This window comes from Protopterus annectens, chromosome 2.part1 (assembly GCF_019279795.1).
Source record: "Protopterus annectens isolate FY-2018-M chromosome 2.part1, PAN1.0, whole genome shotgun sequence".
Taxonomy (NCBI): Eukaryota; Metazoa; Chordata; order Ceratodontiformes; family Protopteridae; genus Protopterus; species Protopterus annectens.
In genome coordinates, this window is record NC_056729.1 from 569,928,864 (window position 1) to 569,951,771 (window position 22,908).

The window sequence follows — 22,908 nt, forward strand, 5'->3', positions numbered from 1 at the left end:
TGAATCCTTCCTGTGTGTCACTTGCTGCATTTTTATTACTGAACATACCTTTCAGCCTCTTAGAGCAAGAAATCTGGACAAAGCCATATATAAAAGTGGGACAAAGGCACAAAAATAGGGACAATGTTTAAATATTGCTCTTACAAACTTAGAAAGTTGTTAGAGTAATAGGCTTTCGATTAGCATGCATTTTCTGAAGAGTATGAAGTCTGAAACTCAAATGTCTGCCATTATTTTCTAACTTCAGTCTTTAATGAGTTGCCAATAATGTGCCAGAAAACCAACATTTTATGAAAAACGGACTAAAAATCTGGACATTATGCGAAAATCTGCACAGTTGAGAGGTATGTTACTGAAGTAAAATAGTACATGGATATCTGTGCAACCATTGTAGAATAACTGCTATGCTATAGATATGAAGAGCAGTAAGTTATATCTCTCAGTTAGTGGTCCTGACCATTTATGAATCTAGTGCTCTCCTTTAAAAGAAGCACAATACTCATTAGAGTACAGGCCCAATGAATGTGAGAGCTGCAGCTGAACTAGCTTTTCAGAGAAAGTTACAGCAAAATACATAAAAATTGAAGAATGCCGATAGCAATTCATTGCACTTTTCTTTGACTATTTAGCACATATTATGAAATAGGTGCTATCAGTCTACTGAAAGTGTATCAGGTTGAATAAATAAACATCATTTGTTGCAGTTGTCATTTTTTTTTTTCACAAAACCTCACCAAGATGATACTCATATATAGACTGCAGTTTATATAGCATATATCATGGACAGAAGTAGGTTAAAAAATAAAAAAGGATAGCTGGGTGCACAAGACCCAGGATAAAAAAGTGCCAGATCCCGGTAGGTGCACTGGTGTCAGGACTGGAAAAAATGACAGTGTAAAATCCTCAAGACACTGAAATATTCCTACAATGGGGCTAGGTCAGACCCAAGGGGAAGATGGCCCCTCTGTTGTAGAAGGAAGTAGCAGTCCACAAAATTCACAAAAACTGATAGGCCACAAACTAGACATAAAGACGATAGACTGGACTATTCAGGATAAGAAAGAAATTATGTATTGTTACTATTATGCAAGAAGCCCAGAATTTCCAGACAGAAGACATACAAAAAGATTATAAGAGAAATTAGAAGAAAGAAAACTATTTCACAAGAAAAACCTTTAGAAGCTTTAGATAAAAAATTGTGTTCATTAATACAACAGATTTATGAAAAACATAATATAGACCAAGAAACCCTGGGCCGTTTGGAAAAAGAAGTGATAAGGAAGTGCAAAAATAAAAAGACCAAAATCTAGAGACATTTGAAAGGTATAAAAAATAAATATGGACATGGGAAAGGAAGAGAGATCTGATATGGTGCAATATTTATACAAAGGAGAAAGCTAAATTAATCAACACAAAAAAGGCAGCTCTAAAGATATTCAAAGAGAATTTCAGACAAAGACATCCAGATATGGAACACTTCACTATACACAAATAAGAAAACAAAGAAGAAAAGTAGAAAAGAGATTTAGTAATGAAGAAGTTAAAGTAATAGAAAATGAGGTTATGGATTATCTGCAAAGTAAAGGATTTAATATAGAAGAATCTAACTCAGATAACATCACAGCAGGATAGAGGAATGGATCCCCAAATTAAGGAGAAACCAGTGGAGCAGGAAACATCTGATCAGTTGCCATATGAAGATACTTTGGAGCCTTTCTTAGGAAACCACTACAAACATTCAGTTGGAGTTACACAACAAGAGAAGGAACAGGAAACTGGGGCAACTCTGAAGCAGTCAATGTTGTGGAATGATAGGCCACTGAGCTCCCATATGAAAGAGCAACAGATGACACAGGATGAAACTGAAGAGAATGTGGCACAGGAAGATGTTCTGGAACTTTCTATAGAATGCTGGAGGAAATGGGGACCAAATAATGTATCCTCAGTTTAGAAAAAAAATGATCTAAGAAAAGATTTGCTTGATTTAATAGAAATGGACAGACTTATTAAGATCAATGAAAGAAATAGACTACAGAAAGTCAATAAAACCCAACAAGTTAGAAGTTTGCTTAAACAAATGAACACAGTAATTAGAACTGTCCACAGAGATTCATGTGATATTTCAGAAGTAAATAGGATATATGACTATGCAGCTAAATTAATAACTGATAAAGTGTTACCACAAAAACACACGGTAGTAAGGGAAATGTAGGAGAAAAATCGAATGTCATCATGGAAGTATCGAATAGCAAAACTATAAAGCAATTAAGACAAGAAGTGTCACTGTTAGAAGAGTATTGAAAAGAGAACAGATCAACAAAAATACTCAGAAAGATAGACCAAATAAAGTAAAAATATCATCACAGGCAGAAAAACGTAGAAGATATGCAGATAAATATAAAGGAAAAAATAAGCAACTTAATGATGACCCAAAAAAGTTTTATAGAGAACTGGGAAACAAGGCAAAAGCAATTGAAACATCACCAAAAACAGAAGAAATATATACACTTTTGAGAAATATCTATGAAAATCCTGTGGAACATAACAAGGATGCTAAATGGATAGAAGAAGTAAAAGAAAGAAGAAGAAGTTCAAATATACAGAATATGAAATGGGACGAAGTAAGAGCCAGAGAGATTGACACAAAGTTAAGAAAAGCTTCTAATTGGAAAACCCAGGCCCAGATGCAATACCTAACTTCTGGCTAAAGTATTAACATCTGTACATGAAGATTTAGCCAGGAGTAAGAACTATTTATATGTGCACCCTGACCAGACACTAGCCTGGCTAATAAAAGGAAAAACAATACTCCTACTTAAGAGCGAGCCTGCAAGCTATCCTAAAAACTATAGACCAATAACTTGCCTTCCGACAATGTATAAACTGTACACTGGAATTGATGCCAACAGAGTTTATAGTCATTTAGAAGAAAACTCAATCATGGCAATAGAACAAAAAGGCAATAAAAAAGTCATATAGAACAAAAGATCATCTGTTGCTAAATAAAGTCATAATGGAGAACTGTAAAAAGGGAAGGAATCTAAGTATGGCATGGCTAGACTATAAAAAAATAATTTGACATAATCCTACATTCAAGAATAAAAGAGTGCTTAAAAATGTATAAGATACACTCTACACTGATCGATTACATTACAGCTACCTTGAAACAGTGGCAAGCCATGATAAAGGACAAATTATTATACCAGGGATAATAATTCAAAGGGAGATATTCCAGGGTGAGTCTCTGTCACCACTGCTATTTTGTCTTGCCGTTAACCCATTAAGTTGTCAACGTAATAGATTAGGTCATGGCTACAGTTTGGCTCCCAGAAAACAACAAAGTGTAAAGACTTCTCATCTTCTTTTTGTAGATGATTTAAAACTGTATAGTTCATCAGATGATGAGCTAAAAGCACAACTGCAAGTGGTCAAAACTTTTTCAAATGATATAAGAATGTCATTTGGTCTTATTATGTGTACAAAGCTGCAGCACCAAGAAAACATCAGTTTGGGACAGGAATGTAATATAAAAGAACTTGAGCAAGAGGAAGTGTATAAATATTTGGGAATTGATGAAGGATCAACAGTAAAACATGAATAAATGTGAATAAAACTTAGTAAGGAATATTTTAGAAGACGTAAATTAATACTGAAAACAGAGTTGACATCTGGGAACAACGTGCAAGCTATAAACCAATTTGCTCTTCCTGTCCTAACTTACAGTTTTGGAGTCATTAACTGGCCCCAAAAAGTGTTGGATAGGTTGGACAGGAAAACAAGAAGGATGCTTCATGCTCTTGAAGTCGCTTATAAAAAATCAGTACAAAGCAAGATTACATATTCCCCATTCTGAAGGAGGTACGGGCCTCCTTAAAAGTGATTACATATATAGATCTGCAATTGTGAGACTGCATACATATCTGCTGACCTCACAAGACCCAAATGTAGTGAACGTTTTGAAACACGAGGAGAATCAGTGTAAGATGACTTTCCTGCTTAGCTTAGCAGAAGCATATCGGCATCAAGCGGGAGTGGAAATCAAACCAAAAGTAGACAAAAATCAAGCAGCGATGGGATGTGCCAGAAAAGAAAAGAAAGAATATAAGGTGAAGGATCAGATGAGAATGCAAGAAATGTGGAAAGTCCATAAATATAGTTGCACGTATAGAAAACTCTTGGAACAACCTCATGTTGATCAGGGCCGAATGCAGGAATTGTTAAGGAGAGGTGAATTTAAACCAAAATACCAAAGGTTAATATTGACAGCCCAGGTTAATGGACTACGTACACACTGGTTTACAAAATCCATTGAACATATGGGAAAAACAATCAAATGTAGGTTTTGTAAAACAGAATTGGAAACAGTCACATATCTTGTTGCTGGTTGTGATATACTAATGGCATAAGGCATAATGTGGCAAGACTGCTGCATTGGGAATTGTGCAACATTATAATATTGAAGTAGCTGAAAAACACTGGAAACATTTGCCACAAAGCATCATAGAAAATTATGGAGTTTATATCACATGGGATTATCCATTACCAACAGTTCAAAAAATAGATGCGAGAAAACCAGATCTAGTAGTCCATGAAAAGAAGACAAAAGTAGCATTGATCAGTGAAATTGCTACATCTAGTGACTACAGTGTCTTATGTACAGAGGGACACAAAGTCATAATATTCTTGGATTTGCAGGCAGAAATTAGGGCAATGTGGGAAGAAAGATTCCCAGACAGTTCCAGTGGTAAGAGAAGCAACAGGTCTTATAAAAAAGAATTTACAATCATACCTAGATATGTTACTGATGCATGTAACTCCATATGAATTGCAGAAGGAGTCATTACTGGGCACATTGCGGGTGCTGGAAACAGCACTTCTGGCTAACATCAAAGACTGACACAATACTCATTTCATGAACTTGAATCATGTTTTGACTTAGGAATGGGGTCCATTCCCGTTATGGTATTAGAAACCCAAAAGATATGGAGAAACTAAAAAAGTAGAAATTTATATCACATGGGATCACTCATTACCAACAGTTCAAAAATAGATGTGAGAAAGCCAGATATGGTACTCCAGGAAAATAAGACAAAAGTAGCATTGACCATTGACATTGCTGCACCCAGTGACTACAGTGTCTTACATACAGAGAGACACAAAGTCATAAAATACCAGGATTTATAAGCAGAAATGAGGGCAATGTGGAAGAAGGATACCCAGACAGTTCCAATAGCAGTAGGAGCAATGGGTCTTATAAAAATTAATTTACAGTCGTACTTTGATATGTTACAGATACATATAACTCCATATGAATTGCAGAAGGAGTCAATACTGGGCACATTGTGGGTGCTGCAAAAAGTACTTCTGACTAACATCCAAGACTGAAACAATACTATTTTCATGAATTTAATCAATCATACTTTGACTCAGGAATGGGGTCCATTCACATCATGATATTAGAAACCCCAAAGACTTGGAGGAATTAAAAATAGAACTAGGAATAGGGTGAAAGATAAATGTTTGTAAATGTGTAGTCGGAAATGGCAGGGGGGAGTGGGGTGATCATTGATTAGGGATAAGGCTGTCTGGATGAAGCAGGAGTTGAAATGAGTGGCAATGGAGTCTTTATTTTTTTGTAGCAGAAGGGAGGAGCATGGTAGTATGGTCTAGGTGCAATAGTGGTTTTAGGGGTACCCAGAAAAGTTTGGGGTTGCTTTGGTGCTTTTGTTGGAGGCTGATATAATTCTTTTTTTCTGATTGTTTTAACATGTTTCTTGGTGAGGTTTTTGAGATGTTTAATATTTTGACATCTATGTTTAGTTTTATTTTTGTACCAGTCCTTCCAGGCTTTATCGCTTTGCAGTTCAAGCTCTTTGATTTCATTTGATAGCCATTGAGTTGTGTAAGATATTACCCCTTTTGTTCTTATAAAGGTTAAATTATTTTTAATTTTTAGAAAAGTGCCATTAAAATGAGTGACTAGTTTGTACAGGGACAACGTTTTTAATGCATTCCAACTATAGTGGGATGGAGTTAAGATTAATTAGTCTTTGTCAAATTTGGTTAGATTTTGCATTTGATTATAGAGTGCTTGTTTAGGTGAGATGTATACACGCAAACGAACTAATATTTGCACATTACTAAACACGTTGCTGCTATACACAACAATTGACTATCACTTTGCTTCATGTATGGGCTGCCTTGCATATATTGTAATACAGAGTTCCCCAGAACAATGACATCTCTTACAATGTACTACTTTTGTGAACATCAGAAAAAGAATACATCAGCACTGATTTAATTTATCAGTTTCAGTGAACAAATATAATTCAGTGGTTATTCTTATAAACGTGAATGAATTCAGATAACTCTGTTTCAGTTGTCATAGCTTTGACAATATTTCACACATGTCCTTCATTAAGTTACCTTACACGTTTGTTTTAAAATGGAATGAATTTCTATGCAAGATAGAGTCTGGGATGTCTAGGACTTATTAAACACCATACACTCACCATGCACCAAGCTGACTGAAAGAAGCATGCTGTGCTTAGAGGTAAGTTAGCTTAGCAAAGCCTGAAGCAGATAGCAAGTGGCTGCTCCTAGCAACCTGGAAGTTTAATTATGTCAGGCTGGACCATAACTTTAAAACCAGCTCATTGTATCACAATGAAAGGGGAAATAAATTAAATTTAAAGATCGCTTTTAGAATAAAAAACAGTCTTTCCAAATCAGAGGCCATGGTTCTGACCCAGACAAGAATGAATTTCCCTCTGCAGGTGGGGGGCACAGATGCCTCTGGAGAATGGGTGGAAGCAGTGTTGAAAGTATATATACATCTTAATTTCTTGATCAAGCCAGTTCCCCCTCCTCATCCATTGTGCTGAGGTTTGGGTAGTGACTAAAGGATAGAATATAGATACAAGTAGCAAAATGAGATTCCTTCATAGTGTGGTTAGACTCACTCTGAATGATAGAGTCAGGAGCTCATTAACCCAGAAGGATTTTGGAGTGCAGTCATTGTTCTTTCATGTTGATAGGCATCATATGGGGTGCTCTGGATACCTTGTGATGGTATACCTCTTTGTTTCCCACAGCATGTGTGCTAGGCACAGCCACCTTAGGAAAGACCTTGGAGCATGTTGGAGGGATTATATCTTGTATTTTACCTGGGTTCATCCAAGAATTTTACAGGGTGAGATGGAAATTGTTGCTGGGGCTATGACAATATACTCTATCCTACTCAGTTTGCTATCACCGCAACCCTCAGCATGGCAAGTGGTTAAGAAAAAGTAATGTCTATCAGAAATACCCATGGCAATTATAACAGCATATGTGTCCTATATGTAGCTGATGCAGAGAAGTTGCTGTGAACAGTGGAATTCCCAGCATGTTTTGCTGCACTATAGAGCAGTCTGACCTGTGGCTCACTGTAGCTTCATTCAGTCTGGATGTAGCATGTTAAGCTGCAGGACAGCACTCAGGATAAACAGCTTGTGATGAACTGAAGGCTGCTTAGTTTGAGTAATCAGCAATTTCCTGAATTGCTTTCAGCCATTTCTCCTTTGTGGTTCATTGCAACTACCTCTTCCTTTTACTCTCACCCAGAGCCCACTGAGATGTGGGGATGGATAGTATTATACAACTATATGAAAGTGCCTAGAATGTAAGATACACACATTCCTAGGTGAAGGTTTAATAGGCTCTCATTGCTAGAGCATGCACATCAGCTGCCAGGGGATGGGTTAGTTGACCTTGGTGATAACTATGCCATGGCTAGTTGCCATCCTGGTGAATGAAGACATATTGTCACAGCAGGTTCCGTCTATTCAGCATTCATTAGGTTGGGTAAAAAGTAAAAAAGCAAAAAAAAAAAAAAAAAAACGAGATTATTGGGTACATAGGTAAATGAAAAAATGGTGCACAATCTTCACCAGAAGCCATACAAAGGAAAGCTCCTAGAGCTTCCTATCAATATTTTTGGGGAAAAATGGATCAGAGGTTGTGACATGATGGAAACGTTTTAGAACCCAAGAGAGTCCACAGGGTGTAAGTGCATATGCTAGTTTCATAAAACAGGTGATACATGAGAAGTCAAGAACATTATCTAAAGAGACAAGAAAGTAATTTTGTTTTCACAAAAATGCTGAAGAATGCATTGACTAGCTTTTCTTGAAGGCTTCAAAACCAGTAACAGCATTTAAGAATGCCCAGGACAGATTTTTAGCAATTCTTATGTTTGAAAAATATAAGATTTTGGTTGACTAGGACCTGCAGCTTAATATGAAAATAAGAAATATAGTATATTAGGTGGGGGATGTATTCTGCCTACACTGTTTATTTTTCATGTGCATTAAGTCCCACCAGTAACTCTAATCTAAAAAAGGGCTGTTACTGTATAATATTTCAGACTGTCTGACTAGTTCTCAAGTCAGTATTTTCTGTTTCTGAATAGGTTTATAACTCTATGAATTTACAGACCACTGGAGAAAAGACTGTATCAGAACTAGAAATTATCGACATTTTTTACTTTGCTGAAGAGTATTTTCCTCCCACCCACATGACTGTTGCTGCTTGTTATTGCCTTTTAAATGCCATGCTTTTAGTGAGTGGAACTCCCGTCCACAAATTAGTCAGCACAGCCCATACTTCTTGTCTTTGCTTGTGCATGTGCAAAAGTGATCTACAGCATTTTTTTTTCAAGGTTATTAACATACAAGCATGAAAATGTGAGAACGATGCTAAACATGACACATATATTATTTCTACTGTCTTCTCTCTCTGAAATGTCACTAAGAACTATTTAAGTTGCATTATGCAGTTGTGTGATCTCTAACTGTAACAACATTTTATATAGCAGGACAGTTCTCAGGAAACATTCTACATTGGCTGTATGCCTGTATAATAAAACCTGCTGTCATATTTGTGAACTCAAGAATTATGGGATTTTCTAAGTCTGTGCATCCAGGTGGTACACAAGCTGGCCACTATCTGCACAGCCACTGACAAAATGAGGCACTTCAGTAAACAGAGTGGATGAAGCCAAAAAGTATTTCCTTTGTGAGAATTAATCAGAAAGTTTATTAAAATTAATAACAAATCTGTTGGTGCAGTACACTATTGTCATTTCTTAAGAAGAAACTTTCTAGCTATAAATACCACTGCGGTGTATTCCTAGAATACAGACTTGAGTTCCTGGATAATACCTAGTTGTCTGCAGTGAAGATTTAATACTGTAGGCTAGAGGAATCAGGAAAGCTGTACATATAGATTAATAATAATGAATGCAAAATGCATGATACTGATATCGTTTGTCTTGTAGTGATCAAAGGAGGGTCAAATCAAGATGATAGGAGTTAGCATTCCAGAGAAAGATATTATTCCAGATGGAATTATGGAGGCTAGAGAGTGACACTGAATTTCCCAGGTGGGTAACATTATGCAGTTTGAAGTTCTGGCTAATGGCAGGGAAAACCAAGATGAATGCAAACATCTGGAACATTAAACATACAAAAAAAAACAAAAAAAAAACACATCAAATGTCAAATGTTGGAGGAGATATTCCACCAAAACTGGATGAATCTAAAAAGATCAATAAAATGTAGGTCAGAATAAGGGTCTGGTCAGGTCAGGTTATGAAAGGTAAAAGAGTAAGCTAGAGTAAAATGGTTCTGAATGGTTATATGAGACAATATTAAGAATTAAATATTTGTTTGTGAAAATGAAGACGGGTCAAGAATAACAAGAAAAAATTACATTATGTAGAGGCCTGTAAGAGCAGTGACAGACTTGTGAGTGAGACGAAGGAAGCCTCTATAAAGAGAAAAACAGAAAGAGGGAAGAATGAGAACCACCAGATAGGCCCTGAGGAAATGTCCGTACTTAACTCCATGCGTTCAATGAAGAAATAAACGGTGGAACCTAAGTAGTTGCATTGTGCTGGTGTTCATGTCAGAAAAAAGTAGTAATGCTCCATGCTGGAAGATGAAAAGGGAGACGGAAAGGAAAGAGAAGGAATAAAGGAAGAAGAGGAGGAAATAAACAAATACATACATGCAAAACAAGATAATTCTTCATGTCAAAACCATTTTTTGAAACTGTGCTAAATCAATCCCTTATACTTGTTCCTACTGTGGCTGACTTCATGCTTAACACTGATATATTTCCTTCACTTTAGCTCATTTTAATTGCTAGATATCATTCTGCACCAATGAAATTCTATAATTTACTGTGTGGCTACTTCTCATCTTTGTGACTGCATCAGTCAGTAGGTTTTGGTCTCATGCATTTAAGTCATTTGACTTTGCTAATGTCATAATATCGGATCACATTATTTTATGATCACTAGCATGCATATTGTGTCAAAACCATCTTAATATCTGTGAAACTGTAGTAGCATGAGTTCCTTATTCGACAATGATCCCTTTCAAAGTCACTTTTGAACTTTATTCAGATCTGTTCTTCTGAATCTGTATATGGACTAATCAAATTTTCTTGACAATGTTGCTTACTTTATCCCTTTTTGTAATTCCTCATCAACCACCTTTACCAGGGATTTATATTCAATGAAACAAGTAGACAGAGATCCGCCAAAAACATTTCCTTCCTGTTCATTAAGGTAAAGCCTGTCAACAATAAGACAAAAGAGACAAGCAGATTTTTTACTGGTATGGCACCAATGCAGCCTGACTTGGAATCATGTTGTGTACATTTCTTTTCTTCTCTTCTGGCAGGGGGGATGCAGTGACACTGCCTTTAGCTTTTCAAATTCTTAGTCATTAGATTCCAGCAACAGTAAAATATATTAGTATCAGACAAGGGACAGTCAGAAGTCCCAGACTCCTTGGTGGGGACAAGCATCCACTGGATGAGTGTTCAAGCCCTCAAATGACCTGGATCTGTTTCCATTTCTATAAATCAGCAGACATTTCTACACCTGTGGAGCTGCAAAGTTGGCTGTCTAATTTGCTGAAACAATAATATTTTCCAATGGGATTTCAGAGTATCAGCACATGGCTCATTAAAATCACTGCCTACAAGACATAATTACCATGAATAATAATCTCTGTTTCTGTGAGCCTCTTCTACACTGGAATAATGTATATCATACTGTAATAAAAATTGACTCTGTCTTCAGCCTCTAAGATTACCCGTAGATCTTAGGCACCATGATTAACTTACTGTAGTCCACTTCTTCAGTTATTCTGAGCATAGAATGTCACTCTACCAAATATAACTTTTAGGTTCATAGGTTGGTACTAGGCTATCGGCCCTAGGGCCTATACAAGCCTAGCCATAACAATTCCCTGGATATTGCATCCCACAATATTTACTTCCTTGGACCCCTCTCTAGCAGGGCGACTGACGTGATCCCCGGGGTACACACAACTCTTTTTCTCCCTGAAAGTCTTAATATTGGATACCCAATGCAGTAATGAATACCAGTAAAAATAATAGCATAACATAAATGCAAAATATGTAAATCTTAAAGAAATTTGATGTAGTAGAATATAGTGTACTGTAAATTTTTTTAGTAAAATAAGATATAAATATGAAAAAAATCAGTTACTATAAAATAAAATATCAAAAGCAATAAACACTTTAATGAATAAAACAGTCAATGGAGAAGGCTATGCCCCTGGGCCCCCGATGTTGGGTATCTAACCATCAGACTCCATGTGTTCTATGAATTCTTACTCCATGGATACACTATATTTTATAGTGCACTATAACTTTTCTCCCAAAATATATAGTGACTGCAGAGTGGGCAGTTTTTGACTCTGGCAGTAACGAGGAGTCCAGAGGTAGGGAGATGAACTATTCCTGCCCTGCAGTACTCATTCTTTTCTTTAACAATAAATTTGACACTGCAGCATAATACTGAATTCTCAAAGAAATGTGGAATTATATGATTTAGATTTGGCTTTATGCTATTTTTACTACTATTCCTTCTTGCATTAGATCCCCAGTAATCTCTTAAAAGCATTACTCAGTACAATATGCCTCAGCAATAATTATAAGACATCTAACCTCTGGTATTTTGATGCTAGGTTATGGCTGTGTTATTTCTTATATTTTTGGAAATAGGTACATCAAGTATTGTATATTTTATTATCATTTCATTATAAACAAACATGTGACAGTACCGTTTGGTAGAAAAGTATTAAATGATACATAGATAATAAACAAACAAGCAGTAACTGTATCGAATAAAGCCAAAGACATCAGTACAATAATAATTGAAAGTTCTCACATTTTGACCACAGTGTGCCAATGGCATTATACCAAAAATCAGCACCATTGCGTTATACCAAATGACTGCCATGACATTATACCAAGAGATCATCATGGTATTTTACCAAAAGAGTATTGTGGCATTATATCAAATGAATAATGAAGGTGAACAGACTAAGTGATGAAAATGATTGCTACTTTTTTCAATATGTTATATGTTACTCGGGAGAAAATTTAATCTACACCACCGCTGTGTACAGGAGAAACACAAACATTTTTAACTTTCTCAGCTGTAGACAAAGGAATAGTTTGTGACCTACCACCTTCCTAGGGGTTTAGAACAAGCTACTTGTATGCAAATCAGAGTAACAATCTGAAAAAATTTCAAAAAGATAGCAAACAGTTAAATGGGAGATGCAAAATACACATGGAGAATACTGCATTCATGCCTCGTGATGGTCACTGGCTGCATTCAGGCTTCACAATGATTTTAGGTGCAGTGTGCAAACTATTAGTAACAGCTAAAAAACTTTCTTAGTGTTTTTTCCACCTCTATTTTTTGCGTGGTACCTTTCTGTCCTTTACTGCATCACTGTCTCACCTTTTAAGTTTGTAAACAATGAAGCAATAACAAAAATAATTAAATATTTTGCTGATAGTTTTTAATAAAAAATAAATAGTTATGCAGAAGAAATATGCAACAGGCCAGAAAATGTTGTTTTCAGGTTAATCATATGCATAACAGAATACAAATGCAAGACAGACACTAGCTAAGTGTATGATTTTAGAACACAGCACTTTTATGAGCTGGTGACTGTGTATGTTTAGCCAGTTAACTGTGAAAAGAAACTGCTGCAAAAAGCAATACATGCTATCTTAAGCTGGTGACAGAGGTAAAATCCCATGGATCAAAGGAGTGAACTCTTGTTTCTCTCTCTCTCTCTCTCTCTCTCTCTCTCTCTCTTACACACACGGACACACATGCACACGACGCACATGAGCACACACACACACACACACACACACACACACACACACACACACACACACACACACACACACACACACACACACACACGCACACACGCACACACACACACACACACACACACACACACACACACACACACACATTAACTCAGGCCGTGTAACTTAAGAGTATATTTACAAGATTTTTCTGTTCTGCTTTACTTATTTTTCACTAATATTTACTTGGAAGTAAAAAAAATATATTTACTCAAAAGTATTTTTGCTGTATCGCTAAACAACTGTAATTATAGCAATGTGTGCAATCAGAGCAGAGAGGTGCTGCAACCATGGCAACTAAAACAAGTCAAATAAAAATATCAAGCATTCTGTTTTGAATGCACGTTACCGCACTAAGAAACTCAGGAATGGACATTTGTCCAAAATCAGTGTTTTGTACTTGGGAGTCAAGTCTCTCATCTTCATGTAGGAGATCTAACATTCACACTGACTAAAGCCTTCCTACATCCATCTATCTATCTATCTATCTATCTATCTATCTATCTATCTATCTATCTATCTATCTATCTATCTCTACCATCTAACTATCTAAACAACAGATTTCTCCATCTATCTTTTCTATTTACTATATTTATCCATCCTTCATTTTTCATCATAATAATTAGTTTGTATGTTTATTTGGTAAGAACTAATAAAAATGTAGTCTATAGGACACATTACAAATGTTGTGTGTTATATGTAGAACTAATGGTTCTAAGGAAGACAGCAGGATGCAAACATATTAAAAAACATGAAATAATTTAAGCAACATGTGAATTCTTCTAAAAATGATGTAAAATTCAGATGTATAATTCATAATGACATATCAGATTGCAGGGTGATAAATACAGAGTAAAAGGAACCAATGAAGTACTACTGTTCTAGGTAATAATACCTTAAAATTCATGGAAGTAACATTATCTGTTCCAGTTTTACATGTGACCTCCCAGTGTAAGAAATAATAAATGCAGTGAAGCAGTCTGTTTATTTATGTTTTAGTAAAATCAGTTTATAACTATTCTATCCTTTACAGATATTGCATAAACACTGTGCTCTAAGGTACCAGCTTAGAACTGTGCTGTAATTAACTGCCACTTTTAGATCTTTCTGGATGCATGCTGTAGTCCTGTAAACATGCAACATTATTTTATATATTGTTGAGTTTTCTCTGCTTCTTATTTGCTTTCTCCCTTCCATTCCGTTGAATTTACCTATCTACAAGGTGTAGTCAAAATATTAGCTTAGAACACCAGACCTACATGTTCCTGGATGACCCAGCAAACTGGGAGTTTTACAGCGGCATGTATTTCCTAATTATACAGTAGGGGGAATCTCAGTACTCCAGGCAGTCGACATTGACTCTTAAAAGAATGGGAGGTGTTCCCATGTATCACTTTAGGATCTGCACTGTCATATAATGAAACATGCAACAAATGTTAAAAATCTTATACCAGCAGGATTTATTTATTTGTAGAATACTTTAATAAGTTTAGTTCACTTTGGCACTGTCCCTGTCTTGGCTGATTCATTTCTGCATTTTTTTAATTTATTTATGTGCTTAAAGGTAGAACATGCAATGCTGCTGAGCTGGGACAAAATAATGACCCTTAGAATTACTTATGCACCTTGGTTTATATGAAGTATGCTTGCTTCACCTGTGCCTGTCTATGTATTATATTGACTCATAAATTATAATTTAGTTTCTGTGTTACACATATATTGCATATGCATTCCCTAAATATACCTGTCTTCTTTTGTTACACAGATGTATAACTTAAATGTATCTGTCTTATTGTACATTACTACATTTTTAAATAGTTAATTATTTTGTGTATCTGTATTTGTAATTAGATAATTCTATTGTATATCTGTAATTGTAAATGCTTTTCTCTATTCTGTGTGTGATTTACCTGGCTACAGGTGCATTATGAATGTACATGAAGTTGTGGAGTCCTGCTGGATACGTATTTTATTACTTTATACTGTTACTCACTGGAGCCCATGTCATGGCTAATAAAGGTCAACAGTCCAGCCCACCCAACCTATTATCATATGGAAATAAATAAATACATAAATAATCATTCCAGTGAAATATATAAGATGACAAATTAAACAAAATGTTGGCACTTTAGTGCAAATGATTAACACTATAAGCTGCTATTGAGCTTCATTGTGTAGTCCTGGGTTTGATTCCCTTGATCTCCATTTGCCTAGTATGCCACTTAACCAAAAATGCACATAGGGTGTTCCAGAGAAGAAGCTGTTGTGCACAGTGGGCTTACCTTTTTTTGATATAATAATAATAATAATAATAATAATAATAGCAGGTAAAGGTTGGGCGTCTGAGCTAAAGCCACAAAGAAATGCACTAAATTCACTAAAGGACAACACTAAGATTTCACTTGTATAAAAGCTGCACATATTTATGTGCATCCAGTTCTACAGGGAAGATTTATTTATTGATGCATTACTTTTTTTAGTCTTAAGAAGTTAAGTTGGCCGTACCTACTAAAAGATCAGTTCCATTTCCCATAACTAGCATTGCTGAGTGAGTAATGACGCAGTAGTAAGTTCCATTATCCGATGGTTGTAGTTCACTTATTTTCAATGTGTATATACCTCTGAAGTTGTCTTTTGATATAACAATACGGTCCTTTACAAACCCTTCACCAAATGTAAGTTTATTCAGCACTGTAGCATGTGCTATGAATTGTAGTTCTTGGCTCCCCTCAGGCCGTCTGTACCAGTATATTCCTTGCTGTTCAATCTGGGCATTCTTTGTTGAACAGAGGAGCTGAGTAGTCTTATTTACCAACTCCATAACAAAGCCTGGAGTCTGGACTAAAGTCACTGATGTATTGACACCTGTTAATAAAAGTATACAAAGATTACTTTATGAAAAGCTAAACTATTACAGAAAAGAAAATGTTCAGTCTTAAAATGCCCAGATCCCACTTTCCTTGAAAACTGGAATAACAACATTACTTCTAGTATTCTGCTTTCTTGCTTATGAGATAGTAAATATCCTTGGGACAACACTAGACATTTAAACTGTACTTGATAATTGACTGACAAAAGCAAGTGTAATATGGTTAAAATACCAGTCATTTGTGAGTTATTTTATAAGGAAACATTTTTTAAATGAGTCTGTTAAATAATTAGTAGCATTAATAACACATTCAGAAGCGGTTTCCTATTGGAACATCGAAAATGCAATTGTTCGAATCACTAAAGGTCGACCTTTAATGATCAAACAATTACATTTTCAAATGCTCCGAAAAATGTATTAAAAAAGGGTAAAGTAAAGGGTGTAGGCTACTCCCCTCACACTCCCCGCTGCTTAAATATACCAATTCTGAGATTGCACTACAGCGTAGGAAAGGGAAACCTTCCCTTTCCTGCGCTTAACTCCGTTAAAGTGCAATCTCGGAGTTGGTATATTTAAGCAGGGGGGTATGGAGGGTGCAGGGGGGCTTGCCCCCCTGCTCACAGCAGTTACTTTTGTTTCTTTTTTTTTTTTATTACATTTTCGAAGTTTTAGTACTTCGATCATATGGTGTCGACCATATGGTATTCGAAATCCTGAAACTTTGATAATGTAATATGTAACCTTTAGAAGCAAGGCAAAATAACACTCAGAAAGAATTAGATATGTGAGCTTAAACTTATGTAATAAAATGCCAAAGAGAACAAATCTGGTATTCCTTCATGAATGAGTTGAACAGAGATGCTAAAACAAAGTAAAGTAAGAGAGTATACATAAACTTAAATGTTATAATAATTAGGGTCTTAACTGGTTATTATTAACTCCTTATGGATGCCATTGGTACATTAACAAACTGCAGCTGTAACTTATATTTCTTCACTTCTGTTTCATTGAAATTTTATACCATTATACTGTTGTTTAACTTACGATCTATATATAGTCTATATCCTTAAATAGTATTGCTGTACCCTGTAATACCCTGTGACAGCATATGTTTAAACAAACACACACACACACACACACACACACACACACACACACACACACACACACACACACACTTGTACATTTAGTTTATTGGTCTTAAAATGTACTAGATTATAAAATTCTACAATTTAAAATGAATTTAAAACGAGTACTGCTCAATATAAAATGTTATTCTGATTTTATATAGTAGCTACAATGTGTGAAATTATGCAAGTTTATTTGGTTAAGCATTATTCTATGCAAGGATAATCATATTTCATTCCATCAAATGCTCTTTCACATTGGTCTAAAATTTGCTATGTATGAAACATAAGTTGCTGCTACTAAATTGCAGATAATCATTTACTAAATAGCCATATACGTGATGAGATATGATAATAGATATTCAGTTACACATCAAAATGAAGGTGAACATCTTGCACAGTTATTGCGCTCTGATATCAGCAATGGTACAAAATTATGTAGTGCTTTCTTTTTAACATCTTCATATATTGTGATATACAGTACCTGTCACATCAACTATTATAAATGTGTACTTCTAAATTATGTTATTGTACATTATTTAATATAGAAAACTTAGTACATCAGCAATTCCCCTCATAATATGAAAATACATTAAGATGACTCTTTAATACAATGTGCGTCTGTGTTCTATTTACAAACACACTATACTGAACTAGATTTCCAATTCTGCTCGCACTAATATTAAATTTGAATTTAAAATGTGATATTGAACATAACAATTTGGTAACATATGAACCTTTAGTTTGGTTTGACTAAGTTGTATCTTTCTGACAGTGTACTGTTAATATAATTCACTGTGTACATGAATACATGGCTGATAGCAGAGTTTTTTATATATAGCTGGCTGCAGTAGTACCTACTTATAGCAAACAAATTTGTAAAATTATTTCAGTATGCATCTAATAAACCATCATATAAAAATAATGCATGTGAAGCAACTAATGGAAATGCTTCAGCTGGTATCTTACTATTAAAGTAATAAACTCGGTAATATTATTTATAATGATAATAACAATATCACTTGAGTATATATGTCTGAAATAATCATTGTTCAATTTTTCATAGATTTATGGTTCTACTCTTTGAATGAACATAGTTATATTTATCGATTAGTAGTATACATATGCTAGACACTTAAATGCTTTCAAGTATGTACCCACCTTTCAGCTTTTTTTTTTTGGTAAGCTTAGTGTATAAGACAGCTGGTGCGAGAATTATAGCATATTAAATGTATACAAAAAAGGAATGCAGATTTTAGATTATGTAAAGAATATGGAATTGTAAACAAGTATAGCTTGCATATGTGTGTGTGTGTGTGTGTGTGTGTGTGTGTGTGTGTGTGTGTGTGTGTGTGTGATACTACGATATTCAGTTTGTTTATTCTCAATGTACTTAAGATAAGCTTACCTGCAATCCACCAAAGTACATAACAGAGTATGTGAAAATTATTCATTTTTACATCTGAAGGCTCTGAAAAGCTTCTTTTCTCGGATTTGTAGCTGAAATGACACTCAGAGTTCCTTTCACTGTCTATAGATTCAGTCTGGCTGATGTCAAACAACAGTGTAAGATGCCATTCAAACACAGTGCATTTGTAAAGTATGAAGACTGCTGTTGCTGTTTGTGCAGCCCTCTGTAGGAAACAAACCACGATGGTTATGTTTTAGGGACAGGAAACTGCTGTCACACTCTTCACCTAGTGTTTCTCAGAGCCAACAGCCCTTTAGCTAAATGTTAGCACAACCTCTGAAATGTGTCACTGCCTGATTTCATCAGCTGGGGTATCTCCCTTACTAACAAGACAAGCTTAAAATCCTGCGGAAACACATTTCTTTCTTCTGTAAAACACATAGCTGATACTGCATTAGGAATGTTATAATGTCATTAAACAGGCTGAAAATACTTAAATTCCTCTTAGTGAGTAATGTCCATTAGGTTAAGATAGAGCAATGTTTGCTAATAAGTTTTCCATAACAATAATATGATACCTAAATTTCAGACACTTAATAACTTTACTTGAAATAGTATGTATAAAGTTGGTTATGTGTTCATCATCAATAGATGTAATAATACAAGTTTGCCATGGCAGTGATAAATGCAAATTATTTAAGAACAGGCTGAGAATTTGTGAGGATGACACTGAAACCATCTCTCTGCAGAAGCACAGATGTAAATCAAAAGTAATTCAAAAATCAAACTGTTGTGTCAGTTAATGTCCATTTAATGTGTGCAGAGAACACACTGCTGTTCCAAATGCCAAATATACTGGAATGTCTTATAAGTTAAGCTGGTAATTCAACTATACTTTCAAAGCTCATACAGCATGTTATAAAATATGGTGTAAGGAAATGTTTTGTGTGAATGGACCACACTATGTTTAGGGGCTTAGCACTTGTCCTTAGAGATGTTGTATGTATATAATGTAAGACATTTTCTTCTGTCTTTTGTAAAGCAGAAAATGAGGTATGCAAGCAATGTCACATAAACAGACTTTATGTTTTGGAGAAATACGTTATCTTTTATTACTACTATCTGCAGTCATTACATGAAAAGGAAATGTTACCATAGTCTCCAATGTTTTCCATGCTCATGCAAATAAACACAAGTGCAATAATTTAATTTCATCCTATTTAGAATAGTATAGAATGTATGTTATTGATATATGTGTTATATTTTTCATGTACTGAAATGTTGTGGATATTTTGCATTGACAAGAAAGAGATAATACAAGATAATGTGAAAAATAATGTTCCAAATATAGTTGTTGAAGACATCTCCTCTCCTGTGAAGAATTCATGTAGCATTCCCTTTCAGTTTATTTTTTCTTTGTTGAATAATCAGGTCCAGAAAGACTAAATGACATAGGATGGTGCTACAGAGCTTCTGCATATAATTTACTGAAAGTAAACTAGAAAGCAAGGATATATTACCACTGACACATCACTGAAGTTACTGTATTCAGTCTGTCAAATTACTAACATTCATTGTAGGTATTTGGCCTCTAACAAATTACACAGAATAGTTTCACATAGTATAATATAAAAATAAATACTAATAAATTGCAGTAGTAATGTTTCCCTTCCTGTAAACAACCAAATGAAAGTCTAAAAACTCTTAATATGTAGTTAAAATGTACAAATTCAAGCCCTTCATAAAACTGTTTAAATCTAAAATGCATGTTTCCTAATGCACATGACATGATGAAAAGTGTAATGGTGCAGAAACGGTCATACGTGCACGTATATATGAAAGCAGATTACATTCAAGATGAACACAAAAATGACCTTGCTACATGTTATAAGGAGGAATGGTTTTAATTAAGTATCTTGTTTAGATTTAGATATTCGGCTTTGTAGAACATAAGGCAAGAACACAAACTTAAAGCTCACAGAAGGTGGCATATCTCAGATTTGCATGTTCTCAGATGCATTTTCTTATTCCATTTTATTTTATACTCAAAATTAAACGTAATTGTGTAGCATGGTATATAGATTAATTGGCTCACAGATAAGTTTAATTGCTTTAAGCTTTTACTTTTTTGCATTGTTCACACTATTCTATAAGAGCAAGCTCACCGAAAGCTACACAGCTGGTACTTGTAAAGGTTATACAAATATTTGGAGAATTAAAGCAAAGGAGCAAAGCAGCTAGTGACTACTTAGTGAATAGTATTTAATCATTTTGTTAGACATAAGAATGCAGATGTCAAACCACACATAAATGTTTGCATGCACAAATCACAAAATCCATACATTTTTATACAAAATTAGACACAAGCACACACATACATCTATATAAACAAGTGTATAAACACATATAGCTATTTTATCATATTTTGAAAATAATTATTAACATAATTTGGGAAAATAATCATGTGGTTTAATGATGAATACCATAAACTGCACGTGTATTTTAATATCATTCTGTTCATTAATTTATCATCCATTTTCTATCTTACAATTTTCTGTCTAACAAATATGGGTCTTGTTACACTGTTGTCTCAAAATCTAGTGATAACAGAAAGAGAAATGCCATTTTATTAATTATAATTGTATAATAATGCATGTAATTCGACTATCATAAGTGAAATTTTTTAGAAACCCAAAGGTTAATTATGTAAAGTTTTTGAAAGGTCCACTAAGCACATGTAAAAAATAATCTACATAATGACATATCTTTGACTTAATAAATCCTTATTCACAATCCCAAAATCTAGTAATTCCCTTTCTTTTACATATGTTTTTACACAGGAAGCTGTATGTGCAGAAAAGATGCCATAATTTTTAAGGAGAGTACTAAATGCCACTCCTCATGTTAGGGTCTTTTTATCTGACTTCCTAAGCCTGACAGACCAGCACTTTGGGTAACACAAGCTTGATGCAGTAATCAGTTTTGGTAGGCATTGGTACTGTTATCTGCCTTTTGTTTTCTACCAAATCAACCTTTTGAAGCTCATTTCTGAAAATCTGATAATCATTTTTATCAAAGCATTGTTAGGTGAATTGTACTTTTTTAAAATGGATTACATCTAAACACAACAAAGTAAACTTGTGAAATGACTAGCTGTTACTGTTGAACATTTTAAGTCTAAATTGTTTGAAAGCAGTTTGTAGACAAAAATGGCTGGATTGTTTTAACCTAATATCTTTGCAAAGCACAAGGTGACTTCTTTTGCCATCTAAGTTATAGAATGTGTTCATTCAATCATACCTTCCTCCTTATATAGCAAGTAGAATCCTTTTAACTCTCATATTTGCCCATTTTATTTACTCCTTGAACTGAGAATTTCTAATGCTTTAGGAGACAGAGTGAAGTGATGATCCTCAGAAAAATCAGTGGGACATTTTGCCAAAGTAACATTTTAAAGTGACACATAGTTCTGAAGAGGGACATGAAAATCATATTTTGTTACATATGGCCTCAAAAAGCAACAAAATAACAAAAAGTGACTTTGCTAATGTGATGACATATTTTGATGTCGTAGTTTTGGAGTAGTTTCCAGGAGTCTAGTCCTACATTAGGACTTTTAACACAGTTAATTACTAAGAGCAGTAATCTATACAGTGTGATGGGTCGCCTGCTTTCTATCCAAGTCTGTATAATATTCAGAAAACCTCATCCCTGTATTCTGCTTTCTTCACCACAATCAGCTTAATTGACCCCTGTGGTATAGGGATTTTTTTAATGTGGAAGTTTGCTCAGTCTTAAAAATAATGACTAACTATTTAACCAGTAATCAGTTGCGATATAGGGATTTCTTTTAATGTGGAAGTTTGCTCAGTCTTAAAAATCATGACTTTAACTATTTAACCAGTAATCACTTTGTCATCATGTTTGAAGAGTTATTAGGTCTCATTTAACTCTACCAAAGTGATTGTAAACTAGAGCTGAATGTTGGTTTACCTTTGCAATGAAAGTATATAGCAAATATTTGGTTCTACTATGAAAGACTGAAAATCAATGTTCCAAAAGAATTAAAAAAAATAATAACTGAAAGTAAAACACCCCCGCCAAAAAACATATATACCAACTCCATGGTTGCACCAACTTGAAGAAGGGAGAAATCTCCCTAAAAAATTAATCACTGCACATGCACAATTACAAATTGCACCGGTAATGATTTCCTATGGAAAAAGCTTTTGCAGTTATGCCAT

At 34.8% G+C, this 22,908-nt stretch overlaps 1 protein-coding gene across 1 annotated transcript in view; it reads right to left on the reverse strand.

Annotated features, from left to right (window-relative positions):
- The window catches only part of CD8B (CD8b molecule), a 110,940-nt gene extending 92,056 nt beyond the window's left edge, over positions 1-18,884 (reverse strand). The window contains exons 1-2 of the mRNA XM_044062338.1: positions 18,662-18,884; positions 15,763-16,122 (exon numbers count right to left, since the gene is read on the reverse strand). Coding sequence (XP_043918273.1) covers positions 15,763-16,122; positions 18,662-18,707 — 406 coding nt within the window. The 5' untranslated portion in view covers positions 18,708-18,884. The remainder of the gene's footprint in view (positions 1-15,762; positions 16,123-18,661) is intronic.
- Between the last annotated feature and the right edge of the window lie 4,024 nt (positions 18,885-22,908).